We start from the raw sequence: 21,690 nt of genomic DNA, 5'->3' as shown, positions 1-21,690 counted from the left end.
TCCGAGAATGCCCAATCCTTCGACAATGGACCAAGGAACAGTTCTGGCTACACTCATACTTGTAGGAGGCAAGGGCACTGTGTGCTAGTACAGCATCTAGCCCCCAAGAGCTGTCTACAGGTGATGGCATGTTAGGCCTGGGAATAGTTGCCAAGACAGTTTGGATGAGGAAGGGCCTTCTGCCCAGGCCAGAGAGAGGTCTTAGGGACTCCGGGAGTTCTGTTTCTGGTGCTTGATAAGACAGCAGCACCCTCTCCTGGTCAGTTCCGAGCTCCACACACAGCTGAAGGCTTTCTCCTTTATGGAACCCAGGCCCCTCGACCACACCACTGGGGTCCCCTCTTGTGAGGTACCAGCATAAATGCTTTATTGTCACTTTGTTGTCACCTCAGGCAGGTAGGGCTGTTGCGTGTCGTGGGCAGGCATTGAGTTGACTGGCAGAGCTGAGACCAGTCCTTCAAGTTCCCTCTGACCTCCTAGTGCACCCCCCTTCCCATTTTGTGGCTGGGATAGGGTTCAAGTGGGTCATTCACAGGTTGCCCTTGGGGCCTTCCCAGGCGAGCCATCTGTCCAGAAGGAAAGCCTGCCCCCAGCATGCTACCCCCACATTCCCTCATAAGTGCCTTCACCCTGTACCTTCCTTCTCATTAGCCTGCCACTGCCCTTTCTACAATTAACAGTCATATTTGGGTGGTCAGCACCACACCCCGGAAGGTCCCTCTTGTGTCAGCTTCCAGTCATTTTTCTGTGGCACAGGGCTGCTCTGCCCGGCTGCATGTGTGGGCTGAGCCCATCAATCAGTGCACTGGGCCCTCCAGCAAGCCTCCTTCTCGCTGCCTCTCCAGTTAACGGCCTTGCTTGGCCTCTCCCTCCCAACTCACCCCCCACCCCCACCCCACCCTCAGTTCAGGCTAGGGCCCAATCTTCTGGAGCATTCCGTCTTCAGAGTCACGTGTTCCCTGTGGGCGTGCTGACCAAGTCTTGACCTCAGCCTTTGGCAAAGCCCTTCTGCCTTACAGCCAGCGAACAAGGGCCCAATCCCAAAGCCAGAGACTGGATGTGTCCCCACCCACCCTCCTGGGACCTCATCTCCCGGGGCAGGAGGGTGGGATAAAGGGCAACGACATGAGAACAAAGACGTTTGTGCGCCCCTGCCAGGTCCCCAGCGCCCGGGACCGAAAGAGGGCCGGGTCGGACAGAGCCGGCCTGGCACTATGCCCGCGCGCCTTCAATTGGAAAGAAAGTCAATGGCGGCGCGCACCGAGCGATTGGTGCTGACGTCGACGGCGGTGACCTTAATCTCGGTGTCGCCAAACTGCATGGCAGTACGGATCTCGCGGCGACCGGGGGGCGCACCAGCGGCGTCAGGGCCACCGTCGGCGGTCGCGGGCTCGAGCTCGAGGCTGAGCGCGCCACACTTGCGCACGCCCGGGTCGGTGATGAAGCGCGCGTCCTCGGCGGCGCAGCAGTACAGGTTGATGAGCACGCGCCGCTGGCCTGGGCGCGCGGGGCAGTAGCTGCGACGCACCTCCTCGCCCAGGGCCACCGACTGCTCCGCGGCCACGAAGCGCTCAAAAACGTCAGTGCACCAGCGGCGGCCGTCGCGGACCAGCAGCTTGTCGGGCGGGTGGCGCCCGTCCACGAAGCGGTTGAGCACGCCCACGCCGTAGGTGAGCGGCGAGCGGCGCACCCGCACCACGCCGGGCGCCTGCCCGAACAGCACGGCGCCCTTGAGGATGGTGAGGCCCACGTCGTGTGGGACCACCACGCGCAGGCCGCGGGGGCCCAGCGCGGCCTGCACCGCGTGTTGCAGCACAGCGGACTCCGCGAAGCCGCCCACCAGGAACAGCAGCTTAACACCCTGCACCTCCGGCCGCGCCAGCAGCGCCTCTGCGGGATGGGGTGGATGTAAGGAGGAGGTAAGGGGAGGAGAGGGACAGCTCGAGCTGCTGAGGCCACCACTGCACGGCCATGGGCACCTCCCCTCTATCTGCCTGACAATGAGAAACTAGCCGTTTTAACTGTAAAACAGTTGCCCGGTTTTGGTGAAAAACACAGCACTTCACTGAGTGCTGCTAGCGATCCTCTCGTGCTCTGCCTCCCCAACAGTGCACCCCTCCTCCCACATGGAGGGCCTGAGAGAAGGATCTGCACCTGTTAAAGGTATACTGCCTGCAAGACATTGAGGTCACTCTCTAGATACCGCAGCTCATTTAAATCCCTGTGACAAGTTTTGGGGACCCAATACTATCAATGCATTTTATAAACAGGAAAACTGAGGCACCAGAAGTTAACCTGGCAAGACTACACATCACCTTAATTCCCAGCCAGGTGTTCCAGGTGGTTCTCAGTCTCATTCCAGTGTACTGATGTGTGGTTTCAGGCATTAAAAGTGGCAGTTGTTCCCGCACCTGGGTGTGTACGTGGGCGTACACAGAGGGCCCAAGCTCAGGCACTCACCTATGTGATGGATGATCCCGCTCACCGTGGGCTGAAAGAGCTCGTTCATGGCCTCACAAGACATCCTGAGCATCCCCTGTGAGGACCATTTCACGAAGTTCACACTGCAGGTGAAGGGGGCACAGGACCATGTCAGGGTCCTGAGTCCCACTGCTGCTCCAGGCCGATGTGTCTGGGCACTAACTGCACGTTGTGTGTTATCCCAGCCCCACTCTCCCAGGGGCTTTAGCTAGGGCCTGCTTCTTGCCCCAGTTGGGGCCGCATATTCTAGGTGGGCTATTTTCATGCTCCGCCCCCTGCCGCCAGGCTGGCTAGAGGAGCGCCAGCTGTGCTTTAGGCTGACTCCCACCGCTCCCTGCGGCCCACTCCCTCCCTTGCAGGGGCATTCCCCATCCCGACACCCTGCCTGAGCCGTGGCCCCCAGGCCCACCTGCTCCTGCGCAGGGCTGTCTCCACGTTGTGGCCTCGCTGCTTGCGGTAGAAGTCGATGAAGGAGAAGGGCAGTGAGATGTTGAGCGCCCCCGCACGGTGAGGGCCTGCCGTGCGTTTGCGGGCTTCGAAGGCGATGGTCAGATCCACCCAGGCTGCTGGCCGTTGCCTTTTGAAGGTGGTGATGAAGTCTACGCCGAAGATGCGACCCAATAGCTGCTCGAAGGCCAGGTCCACGCCCACAGCGCCATAGGGGCCACCTGAGGTGGGGCAGGGGTGAAGGGGAACATCAATGCAGACCCCGCATTCAGGGGCTGTTGGCAGGCTGGGTATGAAAGGCGCTGCCTGGCTATTCACCCGACGCCTTGTAGAGCTCCTTGAGGGTGCCATGGGGCTGCTCCAGCTGGTGCACGGTTAGGTCCACCGTGCCTCCTCCACAGTCTGCCACCACGTAGCGGTCTCCTGCAGTGGTAAGCATGGGCACACACTCGTGGCCTGCTTTGCACCCTCGGCCCCACACCCCCTCCTCACCACCCTCCAGCCCTGCCCCAGGTCCCGTTTTCTTGCGGGTGTGGTGATGTGGAGTGTGAGGCTTCAGGGTGCTTGAACTTAGCTAAGGCCACCTGGTAGGGGCACAAGGTGAGTGTGTGAAAATGGTCTGGGGCATTGCAATTCCATCTGCAGAGAACCCCTGGAAGGGGCGTGAGTTAGGGGCTGTGAATGGGGTGAGGGTGCAGGTGACTGAAGGGGCAGCTGGGTTAGGTACAGCAGATGTTGGAGGGAGGGGCAGGGTTTCTAGGGGCTGGAGCCAACTGTGAATGTGTCCTTCCCCCTCTCAGTATATGGTGCCCCATAAGCCCAAAGCTTATCCCGCCATCCCCCCATCTCCTCACCCGCTTGCATCTCTGCCCAGAGCTCCCCGACCCCTGACTCCACCAGGAACGTGCGGCTGTGGCGGGACCTTCTCAACTGCTCACGGGCTGGGGGTCAAGGGACAGCAGGACGGAGAGGTTAGAAGAAGGTGTCCCAGCTATCACACTCAGTCCTCATCCTCCCACCAGTGCCCTCCGTGAACATCTGGAGCAGCCAGTGTTCCTGAAACCTCCACTCCTAAATGGGAGAGGGCAGTGGACCCCCAACGGCCTGGAGAAACCTGATGGGATCATCTCATGCTCTGTAACCAACAGCTGAGGGGTCGTCTTTCTGGCTACAGGACCAGGGCTCGGGTTGTGGCAAAATTAGGGTTAGAAGGGTGTGAAGGAGCTGTGCGTGTGGGCAAGGTAGGTCTTGGGGGATCCAGGGAGCTCAGGACTTGGAACCTCTCCCTGTCACGGTAAACAAAGTTGACCATAGCTGTCCCAGTGCCTGGCCCTGGCAGCAGGAGCCCCAGGCTGATGTGTCAGGAAGGGAGGGGAGGGTTCAGTGGTTGTTTGGGGGAAAGTTCCTGAAGACCTCCCCTTTAGCTCAGAGTGGGGGCTGATGTCCTCCTTTGTCAGCACCCCCACCAGGGTAGGCTGTCTCCCCAGACTCCCAGCCTCAGGGCAAGGCTGAGTCCTGCTCTCCTCAGACAGTGCTGCCTTGGGACAAGGTGAAACCTCTGCCCTCAGATTGGGCTCCCCCAGGTCAGGGCTGTGTCTCCTCATTCAGACTGAACTCCAGGTTGGGTATTTCTGCCCTCTCAGATTGGGCTTGTCCAGAGCAGGGGGGCCTCTCCTTCATGCTGGACAAAGCTGAGCCTCTGGTCTCCGTGACCCTGGAGGTGGCTCACCTTGCCGGAAGCTGGAGTCGATGGAGCGGCGCTCCCCCAGGTGCCCTCTGCCTGGAGCCCGGCTGCTCAGGTCTAGGAGCTGGTGCAGGCGCAGTTTGCGGCAGTAGACAGAGGCGGCCTCAGGCTCCAGGGCGATCAGTAGTTGCTCCGCGTTCTCTCTGGACACCAGGCCGGCCTGGGGATGGGTGGAGGTAGGGCCAGGAGCACCATTGGCTAGCACACCTAAGATGGCACCCGGGGCAGGCAACCAGGGCCTGTGGGGCTCCCACCTCCTCCCCATCACACCCCACCCAAGCTAGGCCTCTCAGGCCCCTCCATGCTGCACAAATTTGGGGCTGACTCACAGTCACCCTGTGAATAAGCTGGGCAGGAGCATGGCCACAGCCGAGAACACCGTGGGGTTGCCCAGCAGGACGAGACCCCAGACAGAGTGAAAACCTACAGCACCTGGAATCTGCCCCTCTGAGCTGCCCAATGTGGCCTGGGCTGCAACAAGGTCCCTTTCACAGGAACAGGGCTGGTTGGCCAGCTGGGCACTGAGGGTGTTAGTGGGAACTCTACGATAGTGCGTGTGTGTATGTGTGTGTGTGTGTGTGGGGGGGGGTAAGTAATGGGCAGACCATCAATCAAAGGAGATGGTGGGAGGCTCCCTTTGCTTCACTGAACCCTCCTTCACCAGGCTAGTGTCAGACAGTAGCCACTCCCAGGAGAACTTTGTTCCTGGAGAATCCAGTGTAGGAGGAAGGAAACTTTAACAGTGAAATTCCAGGCACCAAGACAGACCATTTAGGGGGAGAAAAACACTTAGGAGCTGTTACTTCCTGCATCAGGACAGGGGAATCCCTGTGAAACGTTTATAGGTTTTATGGGATTCCCTGAATTCTGACCAGTGGGCAATGGGGAGGGGTAGGTATCGAGTCTTCCTGCCCAGGGCCAGCCCTTCCTGAGCTGGCAGCCAGGGAACAGTGTGGGAGGAAGCAGGATGGCAGGGGGAGGGGCATTATGGTTGGAGGGTGTTTGTTCTGGCTGGGCACAGCCTCGCTTTCATTCTGGCCTTTGCAGGGGGATGCCCACTAGGCTCAGGGTTTTCTCCTTCCAGTGACAAATGTAGGTACCTGGGGCATGACTCACACATTGGTGTACTTGTAGGTTGGGGGCCCTGCTCTCCTCCAGGGGGTCTACAGGCAGGCCTGAGATTCCTTCTGTAGGTCCTAGGTTGTCCTCCAAGGCCCCAAGGTCAAGACCAAGCAATGAGTCTTGTTCCGGAAGGCTACGTTCTCTTCTTTCCCCATCTCTATTGGAGAGGGGATGTCTGAGCTGTACTCTTCCTTTCTCCAAAACTTTGGGTATCTCTTATGGTAGGAAAACCAACAAACATTGACCCAGATCACCTCCCTTCATAGTTTATTGTCCTATTTCCTGTGCTCAAGAATTTACAGTGGTTGGGGCCGTGGTGGTGGGGTTCCTGAAAATGCTGATGCTGGTTGGAGTGGATGTTCTCGGTGCCCTGCCCAGCTACTGGCAGTGTCGGCTGCTATTGGCTCACAGCTGCCCCCTTCTCTGGAGAGCTGCCCCCTGCTGAATGGGGACCACCTCATTTGAGAGGATCCCCTCTCCCCAGTAACCAGTGACACACTGACACGGATGCACAAAAATTGGCCCCCTTGCCTCACCGTGGCCAACTTTGGGGTACAGTTCTCCCTGCACAGTTCTCCATGGGACTAGGCCGAGGCCAGACTCCAGTTGAGACCACATCCCTGCTCAGCTCTTTCTCCTGTCCTGCTCCCCTCACCCCGTCTCCTGAGAGCCCATCTTCAAGAGACCAACGTACAAGAATCGCCATCCTGGGCTCTGCTTTAGGAAACCTGACAAGACACTGGCTACGCTGGCCTGGCTGAGCCTCTTGTCCCTCGGCCCTCTGTTCCTGCAGCCCCCACCCGCAGGGGCAGCAAACCTCCACAATGCCCAGCAGGGAAAGGCTGGAGGTCTTCACACAATGAACCTTTGGTCCCAAGGGTGGTGGAGTGAATGAGGGTATGGGGCCGTCCCCGCGGCCCTCCCGAGCACGTCCTCTGCCTGCGTGTCCTCACCAGGTAGGCAGCCTCCCGCATGAACTGCTTGGCTGGCTGTTTCCAGATGGCGGGCACCGTCAACACCCAGCGCACAGTGTCCTTCTCTGGCAGCGATGGGCACTGCTCTCTCAGTTCCTGGAGCAGGAGCAGGCAGTGAGATGAACGGCTGGCTTGAGGTAGGGGTGTCAGCCCTCTATGGGAGCTGGAAGAACTAGTCAAGCCTCAGGAAGGACTTCCCATAGAAGTTGGGAAAACCCCAACCACTCCCTGCTCCACCAACACGGACGTGGCCCATGCAGGCTCTACCAGTGGAGAAGATGACCTCTAACCTCTGACAGTGGCTACCCATCAGATGGGCAAGGGGTGAGCTAAGGGGAAGCAGTGGGCCTGGGGGTCCCTTGGCCACCATGGCCAGGGGAGGGGTCGCAGTGCACCTGAAGGGCATGCTCTTTGAAGAAGCGCAGGGCATGAGCGAACACCTCCAGGGCAGGCATTTTCTTTCCATTTACTGCCTCCAGCTGGGTCTTCAAGGTGAGATCCTGGCAGGGACACAGGGCGACTCTGCAGAAGGCCATAGTTCTGCCCCCATTTCCTGATGACCTCTCTCTTAAGATCACCCCGGTTCCTGGTGCTTACCCTCTTGGGCATCATCCCACTCTCTAATCTCACAGGCCAGTTCTGTCCTGGCCCCTCTTTAGCCCTGTCCATCCTCTAACCCTATGCTCACTCCCAGTCTTCATCCCTTTACTTCCAAGCCCGCCCCATTAGCCACTACACCCTGCCCCTCCTCCCCTTTTAGCTCTGCCCACCCTCCATTCAGCTGCTCCTTCCCCTCCTGACCCTGCCCCCCTGGCAGGAGCCGGTCCTGGGCCGTAAGTGACTTACAGTGGCACTGTGGATCTTCATCTTGAACTTCTCGAAGTAGAGCCAGTCCCGAGCCTCCTCGGGGTCCAGATCGTGGTAGTAATCACGGGCAGTGTAGCCAAAGCTGTGAAAGGCCCCCTCTGGGGTCAGCAGGAGGCAGGTCGGGGTCTTCTGGTGCGCCACACCTGGGTCCCCACCCTCCCATTTCCTGCAGAGACACAGGGCTATCAGTGGGGTCAGCAGCAACCCTCTCTTCAGGGGGCTGGGTGATGGCTCTGGGATGAGCTGTGTGATCTTGGCAGGCCACTTAGCCTCCCCCAGGCTTAGTCTTCCCACCTATAAAATGGGAATAATAATAGTACCTGCCTCTGGGTTCTTGTGAAGATGAAGATGGTGCTTGGCATCCAGTTAAATCTCCATGAATACTGCTCTTGGGATCCTTCCTATCCATGGGGCCAGGGTATCCATCTGACACCCCTGGTTCCGCTCTCAAGAGGTATACCGTTTGACCTCGCCTCCTTGCACCCTTAACAGGCAGCAGCAAGCCATCATCCTTCTGCCTGCGTCTGGCTTCCTGAGGTGACCCTCCAGCACCTAGCGGAGGCCTCCTCCCAGCCAGCCATTTCGCTCTGCTCATGGCTGTCTTCCACAGCCAAGCTCCTTCAAGGCATTCATGACATGCCTATCTGACCTCAGCAGCTACACCCCAGCTGACTGCACTTCTGCCAGGCCCCCCAAAACCTGAATGAGATTCCAAACTCCCCTATCCATAGGCACATCCAGACCTCCACCCAGAGCTCCCTGCCCAGTTCTCTGACCTGGCAGATCCTTCCCCCTTCCTCACTGTTCCCTGATGCCCTGGCGCCCCGAGGCCAGGCTTGCCACTGTGGCCCTTTGGGGAAGGAACTGGGAACCCAGGCAGAAGGAACAGTATGTGCAAAAGCTTAGAGGGTGGAAGAACAGGAGAACTAGCCGTAGGTTTGCTCACTGCAGCAGGAGAAAATACAGGAGTGTTAAGGTCAGCTGAAGAACAGCCGATGCCATATCAGAATTCTATCTTGGTGGAGTTAGGTTGAGACATGACCACATTGGCCTTCAGAAAGGTCACTGGTCCCACATGATCTCACTTATTTGTGGAATATAATGAACACAACAGCCTGAGGAATAGGGTAGACCCAGAGACGTGGAAGTAGGGTACAGACTGACAACCCTCAGAAGAGGGGGTGGTGGGGAAGGGAAGAGATAAACCACAGAACTTATATGCATGTACCCATAACCAATGAACATGGACAACAAAGCTGGGGACAGTGGGGGGAGGGTAATGGAGAGGAGGGTGTCAATGGGGAGAAAAAGGAAAAACACCTATAACAAAAATAAATTAATAAAAAGAAAGGTCACTGGTCCCCATGTAGCAACAGACTGGAGGGAAGGGAGGATGGGGGAAGAAAAGCTATCCAGGGGAGAGAGGGTGGTGACCGTGGAGAGAAGTGGATGGGTACTCCAGAGATACTAGGGAGACAGAAATGATGGGACTTGGTGGCTGGTAGGGGTGGAGAGGGCTTGGGAGGAGGTCAGGATGCTCCCCATTGACTTTCTATCACTGTCACCTCCACAGGACAGAGACAATGTCCCTTCACATGTCCTTGGCTCCAGCATGGGGCCAGCATGGCCTCAGCGGCTGTGTGCTCACTCCTGGAAGGCTGTGCAAGCTCAGAGCCTCTATGATTTCATGTGGATGTGGAGGGAGCAGGAAAGGGGACAGCAGTCCAGGCTCAAGAAGGTCAAGGCCCTGTATCTTTGGGACAGTGACCTTTCTATCTGTCTCTCAGTCCACCCTTCCATCCAGCCTGCCGGGCCTGGGGAAGCCTCCTGCTCCCCAATTCCGTCAGGGTGGGAGCCTTGGGGGTCTTCTATAGCTCCACCTAGTGGCGGCACCCCACTAAGATACATTCTGAGGATCAGGATCTGCAGGTCTGAAGGCAGTATTTAAGGAAATGTTTCGTTCAAATAAAACTTGACACCAGAATGGATTTTTCGAACTCTTCATCATAACTGTGGGACTTGTGTCAACTTGATTAACCCTCTGATCCTTCATGTCCTTGTTCTTCATTTGAGAGGTTGGACCTAGGAATCTGCCTCTAGGAATCTACTCCATAGAAACCCCAGCACACGTTTTCAAGGAATGCACAGCATTTCTTTTAACAGTAAAAAATTAGAGAACCTCGCCTTAAAAAAAACAAAAACAAAACAAAAACTATCAAGAGAAGAAAGGATAAATTATGACACATCCATACTATGGAACACTATTCAAATGTTAAAAGAAAATGGAGGCCCTGGCTGGTTTGGCTCAATGGTTAGACGTTGGCACATGGACCGAAGGGCTGCAGGTTCAGTTCCGGTCAAGGGTACATACCTGGGTTGTGGGTTCGAACCCGGGCCCCAGTTGGGGTCGTGTGGGAGGCAACCAGTCGATGTGTACCTCTCACATTGATGTCTCTCTCTCTTTCTCTCTCCCCCTCCCTCCCTTCTACTCTCTCTAAAAATCAATAGAAAAATATCCTCAGGTAAGGATTAACAAAGAAAAAAAAGTGGTAGCTATGTATTGACATGACATGTCTACAAAATAGTGTTGGAAGTTTAAAATAAGGCAAAGTGTATGATATCCCACTTTTATTTTAAAAACACACATATATACATATGTGTGTATGTGTTTGTATACAAGTCCAGATATTTATTTTACTATATGTTTGTTATATCTCAGTAAAATGTTTTAAAATTAAAAATGGAGCCCAATATTTCCTGCAGAGGGTAGGGAGCTGCTCCAATAAAGGCTGGGGCCCAGGCCTGGGCCAACCCCAACCGTTTACCCCAGAAGGGAGCCCAGACTCGGAGTGGAAGGCGCTCTGAGGGTACCCCATGTCTCCTCAGTGAGAGTACTTCTGGGACCAGGCCCATCCCAGGGTGTGAGAACGCATCCTCCCCAGCCCCCATCTCCCAGCTCAGCGGCCCTCACCTCATCATGTGGATGGACTCAGGGTCACTGGCAAAGCTGAAGGCATAGCCACTGGAAGTGGTACCGAAGTCAATGGCCACCACCACAGAGAAGGAGGCCTGCTGGGGGGCTCGGGCCTCAGGCTTCTGCAAGTGCAAGACCTAGAGTTAGGGGGCAGCCCAAGGGCCAGGCTGACTGGACATGGGAGCCCCGCCCTCCCTGGGCTGCGGTCCAGCCAGCCCTGATTCACCCCCACCCACCTGCCTGCCTGCCTGGGCTTCCCTCCCTTCCCAGGCTCCAGGCTGATCCCTGGAGATGTCAACCGCCTCTCAGGTAGCTCTGTGCAGCTTTCAGCTCAAACTCCTGCTTTCCTGCTTCTGGTTCTCTGCCCATCTTCTGTCTGCACAGCCTTAGCTCCACCCCCATCTCACACCATTTCAACCCGGCCCAGCTGGGAGCAATTATGCTCCTCCTGGCAGCTTCCCAGCACATGGACCTGTGTATATTTGACCCTCTTGCTCTTTGTGGCCACAGTGACACAACCAGACTGTCGGTTTTATGGCAGAGGAGAGAGGCCCTGTGCACATGCCCAGAGTGGTCCCTGCCTTCTAGGCCAGGCCTGGGCTCCCTGAGAACAAAGGGGTCCCCAGGCTGGATAACTCGGGGTAGGCCATCTGGTGGGGGAGGGTGACCCAGGGAGCTTAGAGGAGGGTTATGTCCTGTTATGTCCTGGACACTTCAAGCTAGTACTTTCCAAACTACTTTTTAGCAGCGTGTCTCCTCGTGCCCAGATATATTCAGGTAGGGCTATAGTTGACGAGGGAGAGGGGGGCTACTCTGGGAGGGCCAGTGCAGACCTTGAAAAACTGCATGCTCAGAAATACACCTGCCCTGGGTAGGCTGGCTGCAGGGGCCTGGAGGTCGTCCTGGAGGGGGGTGTCTGGGTAGTAGTACATGGGGCTCACCTCAGTAGAACCGTTACCCCTATGTTTCAAGGTCACCTAAGGTTAACCCTTCTGCAGAGCATGACTGGAGTGTGCTGGGGCAGGCGGCACGGTGGCACCCCCGGCTCAGCCCAGGCCCTTCCAGGTCTTGCTCTCTGGGCACCCCCCCCCTCCATGCCACCCAGGCCACCCACATCCCAGATCCCCACTCCAGGCTTACAGGAGACTGTGAAGGTGTGAGGGGGGCAATGCCACAGCTTTCCTGGGTCCTTGGGGAGCCGGGGGGGCTGGGAATGGGGGACCGCTCTGGGCTGGAGCCTGCAAAGAGAGGGTAAGTCATTCTGGCACAAGCAGGGTAGGGAGTTGGCAGCTGGGCCCCAGGTCTGGGAGGTTCGCCCATCAGTCCTTGCTGGGCCAAGGCAAGGGGGGACCCGCTGAGGAAGGAGGGCAGGGTGGGAGGGAGGAAGAACGAGACTGAGGCAGGAGCAGGCGAAGGGCTAATTATCAGTTAGAAGTGACCATCCCCATGCCTGGAGGATAACATGCCTCACCTGGGGACTCCTCATCTCCCCCAGAGCCCCTCAGAAACAATGGGCGAGGGGAGAGACAGAGAAGCATTAAGGGGGTGGAGGAGACTGAGTTCAGAGATAGAAGAGCAAGAGAGATGGGGTGGGTGAGTTCCTGCCTGGGGTGGCATGGAGGGTGGAGAAACCAGAAAAAATGGGGGAACTACAGACCTAACTGCTCCCTTCCCCCTAGAGTTCATGGTTCTAATCAGAACCTGAAGGAGCAGCCCTCCCGCCCGCCACCCCTTATGCCCACCAAGCGCCCAGGACAGGCCCAGCTGGCTGCCTGGTGAGGATCAAGGCAGGGCAGCACCTCTCCAGCCCAGCCCTGAGCTCAGGGGTGTCCACAAAAATAGGAAGTGAATCCCAAGCCTCCCCCCACAAAATACATACACCTGGAGCCAGCACTGGGGGGCATGAGGCCCCAATGAGACTCTCTCCCAGGCCCAGGACTGAGCTGGACCTTTGGTGGGAGAAGCAGCGCAGCCTCCAGAAGGCAGCCCAAAGCCGGCTTGGAGCCTCAGGCAGCTCAGGGGTCTGTCTGGCTAGACGTCCCCGAGGTGTGGGCTGGTGGCCTGTCTCCACCACACTGGGCTTTGCTAGGTCCCCTGTGAAGAGGACTGGGGCTGCCCTGAGATTCATGCATGGGGATGGGGAGGCTGATAGGGTCTGGCATGAAGACCCAGGGACAAAGCAAACTGGTCTGTCTGGCTTCCGGCCGAGCCAGGGCCCAGGGCCTCTGCTCCCTCAGCGGCTGCCCTGGTGTGCAGCCCTGACAGCTTCCAGCCCTTCCTGACCTTGGAGTACCCTGGGAGGGGCAGGAAAGGAAGGGGACTCTAGAAAGCACCCAGACAGGGCTGGAGTCTGTCTTGGGGTGCTGGAGAGGCAGAGACATGGTGGTCACACCCTCAGGCGGCCCTCATGGGCTTAGGCTCTGTCACCAGCTCCAGCTTAAGGGGCCAAGTCGCTATGTGGCTTGCGCCTGGGAAGGGAGGCAGGAAGGAAGGCCCAGCCCACCAGGTCTTTGTGAGTGGACTTCCTGAGGAGTGTCCCTCCTGCCTCCTGGCCTCCCACCCCTGCAGAGAGGCCACAGACAGATGCACACTCACACACACACACACACACACACACACACAGAATTCTGTGCACACAGACCTACTTGCATACATACACACTCTCACACAAGGCCCTGTGCACAGAGATCTGCCCTCAGGCAGACAGATGGACAGATACATACGCACACTCACACCAGGTCCTGTGCACACAGACCCTACACAAAACATGCTCATGCATACAGTCCTTTGCACACAGAACTGCTCTGCACACACACACTAACAGGCAGAGGGGGTCCCAGGAGCAGACGTGTCCTGTGAGCTCGTGCTCGCAGCACGCAGAGCGGGGGGTGGGGTGGGGGTGTTCTTACCGATGTACAGCCCCTGCAGGCCCAGCTCCGGCACAGCCAGCATCTTTGCAGGCCCTGTGGCTGTGAACAGGAACAGACATGCAGAATGGCATTTATTTGTTCCTTTGTTTCCTCACTGAATGCTTATTTGTTTACTTTTAGCTGGAGTCCTTTGAAGCAAATCCCAGACATCATGTTATTTCACCTATAAATTCTTTAGTATGTCTCTCCAACAAATAAAGACTTTAAAAAACGTAGTCACAACACCATTATCATGTGTAACAAAGTCAACAGTAATTCCTTAATCTCATCTAATGCTCAGTTCCACAGTCCCAGCTTGTCTCAAAAAGGTCTTTTTAAAAAATATGTTTCTGTTGGTTTCTTTTTGTTTTTGAGAGAGAGGAACGGAGAGATAGAAACATCGATGTGACAGAGAAACATCGACCTGCTGCCTCCTGAATGCCCCCTACTGGGGATCGAGCCCGCAACCTGAGCATGAGCCCTGACCAGGAATCGAACTGGGACCACTCAATCCATGGGGCAATGTTCAATTCACTGAGCCACACCAGCCGGGCTCAAAAAGGTCTTTTTAACAGTTGCTTTGTTGGACTCAGGATGCTCCTGTATGTTCTGGGTGCCCACTCTGTGCCACGTGTTGGGGGACATCAGAGACCCAGAGAGACACTGTCTCTGCCCCAGGGGCCCACAGTGCGGGGGGCTGATTATAATCAGATAATTACCCAAGTGGACTTGAGTTTACAGATGATGCCCTCAAGGTCACGGCTGGATACCAGTGGGGCAGAGGGGAGCATGGTATGGCCGTAGAGAGGGGCTGGGCTGGCCTGACCCTGCCGGCAGGCCCTCGTGGACCTCATTTTAGATTTGGTTTTACATGAAGGGCAACAGCGAATCTTGAAAGGTCTGAAGTGGCAGAGTGGAGGTGGGGGCATGACTAGATTTGCATTTTGAAAGGTCCCTCTGGCTGCATGGGCTGTGGATTGCAGTGGACAACATGGAAGCAGAGGCCCAATCAGGGCTCCAGGCGACTGATGATGGTCATGGCTGTGTATCCTGAGACAGAAGTGGAGGTTAAAACCAACAGGGCTGTTGGAAGATGGCTGGATTGGTTATGGAGGAGGTTGTCAAGGATGACATTATCTGATTCAAACTAGCAGATGGGTGGTGAGATGGAGACCACTGGAGAAGGGCAGGCTTGCAGGAGGGAAGGGGCAGTGCTCTGGGTGCAGTTCTGAAACTCCTGATGGAGAGACCAAGGAGCCAGAGGATGTAGGACCTAGAGATCAGGGAGAAGCTACGGTGGAAATGTGCGTCTGGGGTCACAGGCAGAGAGCAGAGTATGAGGGGGAGGGACCTGTGCATAAAGGCTGACTCCAGGAAGGTGGGCTGGCCACAGAGACCAAGATGCCTGCTCTGGTTTCATGACATCTCAGTTGTTAGATGAGATTGGAAACCTGTTTGAATGGCTCAGGGCCGCATTTAGGTGGAATGATGGGGAGGGGTAGGAGTCAGGTAAGCCCAGGCGAGGAGAGGGCAGAGGGTGAGTGAATGGAGCTAGCACTTAAGCAGTGGTTCTCAACCTTCCTAATGCCACCACCTTTTAATACAGTTCCTCATGTTGTGGTGATCCCCAACCATACAATTATTTTCATTGCTACTTCATAACTGTAATTTTGCTACTGTTATGTCTTAGGTGACCCCTGTGAAAAGGTCATTTGACCCCCAAAGGGGTCGCAACCCACAGGTTGAGAATCGCTGTTACAGGAAGGTGGTTGAGGTCAGGAGCTGAAGTATGGGCAGTACCCAGGGGAACACAAAGCTTGAGGACAGTGCCCTGGCGGTTAGAGCATCAGCCCTTGGACCAGAGAGTCCCAGGTTCGGTTCCTGCTAAGGGCATGTACCTCGGTTGCAGTTTGTCCCTGGCCCTGGTTGGGGTTGTGTGGGTGGCAACCACTTGATGTGTCTCTCTCACATTGATGTTTCTCTCTCTCTCTTCCTCCCTCTCTCCCTCCTGCTCTATCTGAAGATAAATGCAAAAATGTCCTTGGGTGAAGATAAAAAAAAAAAGCTTGAGGAGAGCTGCCCAGAGCTCACTCCCTCTCCGTAGCCAGTGGCCTTATCAGGAAGTTTTGCTAATAGAATACCGACAGACACAGAACTGGGCACTGCCCCCCACCCTGCTCATGCCCAGTTCACACAACTCAGCCTCATCATGCACAGACATTCAGACACGCCCAAGATACTCTCACATGGCCAGTACCATGGAGATTTCCAGACACACTCAATCCTGCTGTCACTGGAGGTTCACAGTTGGATGCCCAGGAGTCAGGGGGCACCTGGATGATGTGGCTCAGTGGTTGAGCGCTGACACATTCTCCAGGAGGTCACTGGTTGGATTTCTGGTCATGGCACATGCCCAGGTTGTGGGCCCGATCCCCAGTGGGGGGCATGCAGGAGGCGGCCAATTGATGTTCTCTCTCATCGATGTTTCTATCTCTTCAGAAAATCAGAATCAGTGGGAATGATAGGGGCTGGTCATGGGCACTTGTACAGCAGGTGGGTGATGCTGAGGAAAGGGAAAGCAAATAGACCCTTGAGAGCCAGGGACAAGAACCCAGTTCAGGGTGATGGAGTGGCATGCTTGAACTGGTTCCCACCAGTTGGCAAAAACTGATTCTGTACATCTCTTCCTAATTCCACATTCATTGACATCACATTGGTGGCTCAAAACCAGCCATGATGGGAGCATTTACACCACAGAAATAGGAAAACACTACAACTCAGGATTTTCTCCCTTTTGCAGAATTGACTGTAAAACATTGGATCAAGGACACAAGGGAGAGAAGCTGGCAGCCCTATTTGTACATTGTTTCGATTCTTTAGCAAAAATTTATTGAGCATTTCTTTATGCCAGGTTCTGAGTTAAGGGCTGGGGAAACACTTTGTTGAATGAACAAATGGATTTTCTGGACCAATACTACTGTATCTGGAGGAGAAACGATCTAGAACCACCAGGAGAGAAGAGTCAAGAGTCATCACTCTAACTGGGGGATTCCACGTCCAAACTGGATGCCTATAATCCCCCTAGCTGTCTGAAGCTGGTCCGGTTACCTCCCATCTCTGGGTATGTAATTCACTCAGTGCCCCGCACTGGGGTCTCAGGGCTGGCAAGGGCCTACAATGGCAACTGGCTGGAGTATGTCCTGTTGTCTCTGTGCCCCAGTGCCTTTCCTGCAAAATAGGTCACACAGGTAGCTGGTGAGAGTCAATTTCAGGTAAAAAAAAAAAAAAAAAAGGTGCTTGACAAAGGGCAGAGAGTTAGACAGATGTGAGTAGTGTTCTTTCTCTTCATGATGTGGATTCTGAATTTTCTCTTGTTAGAATATTTTGGTCTTATCGAGAGTTTATTCTAGTCATTCTGCATTTTTTAGGGAGGGATGGAAGACCAGAATCAATTTGTGTTAAAGAAGGAGGATCCTGCCCTGGCCAGTTTGGCTCAGTGGTTAGAGTGTCGGCCCGAGGACCAATGAGTCGCGAGTTTGATTCTGGCCAAGGGCATGTACCTCAGTTGTGATTCGTCCCGCCCTGGTTGGGGTCACGTGGGAGGCAGCCACTCGATGTGTCCCTTTCACATCAATGTTTCTCTCTCTCTCTCTCCCTCCCACTCTATCTGAACAAAAATGGAAAAAAAGTCCTCGGGTGAAGATAAAAAAAGAAGGAGGATCCTGCTCATTTCTTGAGAGGTGAAGGTAGAAGAGCGTGACAGCCCCATCTGTCTTCGGGACACCCCCTCCCCCCATCATGCACTTATACCCAGAACCATTTAAGGAGAATTCTGACCATGTAGCTCAGGACAACCTCAGTTCCCAAAAACTATGTGTGGGCAGTCCACGGCTGAAAATGGAGTGAGGTAGACCATGCCCCAGGGGTTCACCAATTTCAGACTGCTGATGCTTGGGTTTGAGAATAATTGGGTGGGGCGGTCTGATTTATGCAGAAAGAAACTTCATTTCCTGAGTACAAGTGCAGGTTAAACTCTGCCCCAACCTGATCCCTACACTACCCTACCTACAGACTCAGATCCTTAACTCTGCCCGTGGACTGACCTATCCTTGCCTGTGGACTAATGACCCCTAGCCCTTGACCTCATGTCGACCTCTAATCTTCAACTTCACCATAACTCCTAGCACTGACTTCTGTTCAATAAGTATGATTTATCAGTTATTGTGGATCAGGACAGGGTGTGGCTGAGTAGGGCCTCAAAACTGGAGACTCCCATCCTAGAGTGTCCTCAGAATCACAAGGCCTAGGATTTCTTGCCTGATAGAATTCTCCAAGGATCTATTCCTAGGGTGGAGATGTCAAGGCTGGGTACTTATGCCCCCAGAGCACCAGGGGCATGCGATGTTGGATTTCAGGGCTCCACACATACCTGTTCTCTGCTGGTGAGGACAGAGAGCCCACCCGGATCTTCACAACTCCCCTCTCCCCCCACAGGTTTCCAGCTTCTCCCACCCACTGCTCAGCATCCTGCCAGCCCTTTAACAGCACAGGACTGGACTCTCTCTCGCCAGGCAAAGAGAGGCCACAGGCATTTCTCTCAAGCCAGAGATTGGGCCAACCAGGGCCAAGGAGACAGATCAGAAACCCCAAAGAGCGGCTCCAATCTGTCTCTGGGACAGGGGTGACATAAATGGCCTCTTGAGGCCCCTCCCGTTCTCAATGATTCTTTCCATACATCCTGCTCCACCCCAGTGGGTCCCCATCATGGGAGCAGCCAGTTCACAAACAACCTCTGCCCCACATAGCCCAGGCCCTGAAGCCCCTCCCATCCGCGGCCCATCAGTCCATCACCTCCCTCACCTTCTGGGGCTCCAGGGCTGCCTTTGCCCTCACAGGGAGTCTATATTTTAGGGCTTAGTCCCTCCCAGTCTCTCTCCGCCACACCAGCCCCACTGCCCTGCAGGGAGCCCAGACCCCACCCCACCTGGACCCCGAGGCTAGCCTCACAGAGAGAAACCAGAGTCCTAGGTCAGGAGGCCAGTCCACACTCTGGAACTGTGGCACCCTGGCCACCCAGCCATTCTAGAACTTCTGGGACCACAGACCCTGGGAGGTCCCCCCATACGGGAGGTCCCCCCATACCAGATGCCCCCCCCAACACACACACACACACACACACACACACACACACACACACAGATACCTACTTGAGTCTAGGCACCGCTGCTCCACAAATTGGCCCCTGGAGCAGCCTCCAGCCCCACACCAGTCCCCAACCCCCAACAGCAAGGAGTCTCTCGGTCCCTCACTCTGCAGAGCGTGTGTGGGGTCCCACAGCCTGGAGGGGAGCCCACAGGCACAGTCCCGCTGGAGAGGGGCTTACAGATTGTCCCCCACCCGGCCCCTCGGGCTCAGGAAGTTTGTGGTGGGGTCTCAGCCGACAGCCCAGGCGGGGATCGCCCGGGGCAGGATGGCTAACCTCTGCGCCCTGCTCCTCTCCGGGAGCCCAGCGGCCCTGCCTCAGCACTCACCTCCGCCCTCCCGACAGCGATCTCTGTCCAGCGGTCCGGACCGCGGCCCCGCAGCCTGTGGCAGCGCCCTGCGCCCTCGATGTGCGCCGGCCCGCACCGCCCACCCGCGGCCGCCCCCTCCCCCAGGCCGGATGGCCGCGCCGGCAGCGCTGCCGGGTGGGCCCCGCTCTCGGCCCAGATGTGCGAGGCCGGGGCGGGGCCTGCCTGCGCGGGGCCTCCGCTGAGGGGCCAGCCTAGCCTGGCGTCCAGGGCCCCTCCCTGAGCCTTTCCAGCGCCTGGCCGCCGCTCCGGAGCAGCCCGGGAGGTGGGGTGGGTAGGGGAGAGGGTGAGGAGGGGAGGCGGAGGGCGGGGAAGAGAAATTCCATACCCCTTGTCGGCCTCCTGCGGCTCAGCTGCGAAGGGCTCCCCTGCCTGTCACAACAGGCCCCCCTCGGGGCTCGGCTTAGGCCGGCCCATCTGGGAAAGCCCGCCCCAGACCCCTCGCAGGACCCTGTCCCAGACCCTTCCAGTCGCTTGACCAGACCACCCACCCTGCGCTCCCCAGCCTGGTCTCCGAGGGTGAGAGACAGGAGGCAGACCTTTGGGTCTGGGGCCTGGCTCTGTCCTTGCTGAAGTTTGGGGCAGAGAGAGAAGCGTACTCACAGGCTGGGGCCCCACTCCTGGCAAGGGGTTCACTCAGAACTCATCTTACCTCTGCGAAGAGCACCCAGTTCCTTTCCTGTGAGGGCTCACAGCCTTCTTCCTGACCTAGCCCAGGTCCTCTTGGGGATGCTGGGACATGGCCTCCAAAAAGGGGGGTTTTGGGTGGAGACCCCCTTTTGGTAGGCCCCTGTAAGGCAATTGACTGTGCCCTCCACAACCTCCTTTTTTAAAAACAAAAAACAAACAAAAAAAACCTTCACAGGAGGATGTTTGTTGATTTGAGAGAGAGAGAGAGAGAGAGAGAGAGAGAGAGAGAAACATCAATCAGTTGCCTCCCATACACCATTGAACCTGCAACCTAGGTATGCACCCTGCCTGAGAATGAACTTCAGTGCGTGAGACGATGCTCCAACCAACTGAGCCACCTGGCCGGGGCTCCCAGGACCTCCTTGTTCTTGCAGGCCTGAGTTGGCCCCTTCCCCTCCACCAAATGTGCCCCCAGAGAGGCTCAGGATGGACACTAGTGGGATGCAGGCGGAGGGCTGCTTCTCAGGCCGGCTGTGTGTGCTAAGGTGCCTGGTCTCCTGTCTGCTCCCCCAGCCCCCCCAAGACAAGGCCCCCACACTTCTTTGAGCATCACAGTTGCCTCCCTCTCCAAACCTTTGCAAGGCCCATTTTTCCTCCCTCAAGTAATTTCCTTCCTACTCTCTGCCCATCTAAAAGGCCCCCAGCTAAAGTGTCACCTCTCCTAAACTTGTTATCCTTATTGTCAGGGCCACTGCCCCAGAGCCACCCGCAAAGGAGGTTAGGGGTAGGAGGTGTGCTGCATCAGACACTTTGGATGTCATTACCTGGCCAGTAAGCCAGCAAGGTATCTAGTCAGCAGCCTCCACTGGCTGCTTCAAGTGTGTTAGTATCTGTTCGTGTGTCTGTGTTCGTATGTGTGGGTGTGTTTGTGTGTGTCTGTGACTGTGTATATGTATGTCGGTGTTTGTGTGTGCGTCTCTTGGGATGTCTGTGTGTATTATTCATACATGTCACCGTATCTTGTGTCTGTGTATGAGTGTTTGTATTTGTCTGTCTGTGAGTGTGTGACAGACGTGTGATGGGGGCTGGCAGGCCTCCCCTCATTCCAGAGATTGAGCCCAGCTGGGGAAAATTGACGTGTGGCTGCATGTGAGTGTATGGGGAAGGGAGGGTCTGGCCCCTCAAAAGCAACCTGCCTCTTGTTTTTTTTTCCCTCCCCTCTGCTCCTGGTTTTCCTCCATCCCCACCTTTAGCTCCACAGATTGGCTCATCTCTGAGGGGCTGGCAGCAGGCTCTGAGCAGGAGTGAAGACTGGAAGGTGAGGATCCTGAGCACTGCCCTGCTTTGCAGCCTTCTGCCCTGCTCCTCCCCCATTTCAGGTCCCCTCAGCTCAGTCTGACTGGAGTCACAGGCTCCCACCCTTGGGCAGCTTCCAGCCTGACACAGAGGACAGCAAATAACCCCCGTGAATCCTGTTCAAGGTAGAGGAGGTTTGATTCCATTGCCATCAGAAGGTTTGGGCCCAGATGGGCATGGACAAGTGTCTTGCAGAACCCCTGCCCTTTACTGTCCTTTCTGTGCCCCAACACCTCCCTGCTCTTCCCTTGAGGGCCACTGTGGGTCCACCCTCTGACCTCATCGGCTTCCTGCTTCTCGGCAGCGGCCCCACGAGAAAGATCCACCTGACGGTCCTCCAGGAGCAGTAGCTCTCAGGCCAGGCTTCCCTCCTCTGGCCTTTGTGCAGGATCTTCTCCCATGGATGCCAGTGCTGCCAGCCCTGCCCCTCCAGTCCATCCCTATCATGCAACTGGAGGAGACTTTCAAAGGTGCAAATCTGCCCGGCTGGTGCAGCTCAGTGGTTGAACGTCGACCCAGGCACCAAGAGGTCTTCAGTTCGATTCCCCGTCAGGGCACATGCCCACGTTGTGGGTCAGATTCCCAGTGGGGGGTGTGCAGGAGGCAGCCAATTGAT

The 21,690-nt window shown here is 56.2% G+C and overlaps 1 protein-coding gene across 1 annotated transcript; it reads right to left on the bottom strand.

Moving 5' to 3' along the window:
• Positions 1-393: 393 nt before the first annotated feature.
• HSPA12B (heat shock protein family A (Hsp70) member 12B) lies at positions 394-19,092 on the bottom strand. Its single transcript, XM_036244870.1, has 13 exons — positions 19,050-19,092; positions 13,519-13,578; positions 11,750-11,847; positions 10,607-10,731; positions 7,615-7,801; positions 7,164-7,268; positions 6,748-6,864; positions 4,658-4,832; positions 3,783-3,869; positions 3,247-3,351; positions 2,891-3,149; positions 2,461-2,564; positions 394-1,890 (listed from the first exon to the last, which is right to left on the bottom strand). The coding sequence occupies exons 2-13, from the start codon at positions 13,559-13,561 to the stop codon at positions 1,229-1,231; spliced, it is 2,067 nt and encodes a 688-aa protein (XP_036100763.1). The 5' UTR covers positions 13,562-13,578; positions 19,050-19,092; the 3' UTR covers positions 394-1,228.
• Positions 19,093-21,690: the final 2,598 nt, after the last annotated feature.

Source organism: Molossus molossus, unplaced genomic scaffold (assembly GCF_014108415.1).
Source record: "Molossus molossus isolate mMolMol1 unplaced genomic scaffold, mMolMol1.p scaffold_m16_p_6, whole genome shotgun sequence".
Taxonomy (NCBI): Eukaryota; Metazoa; Chordata; class Mammalia; order Chiroptera; family Molossidae; genus Molossus; species Molossus molossus.
This window is presented reverse-complemented; position numbering and strand designations above follow the sequence as displayed.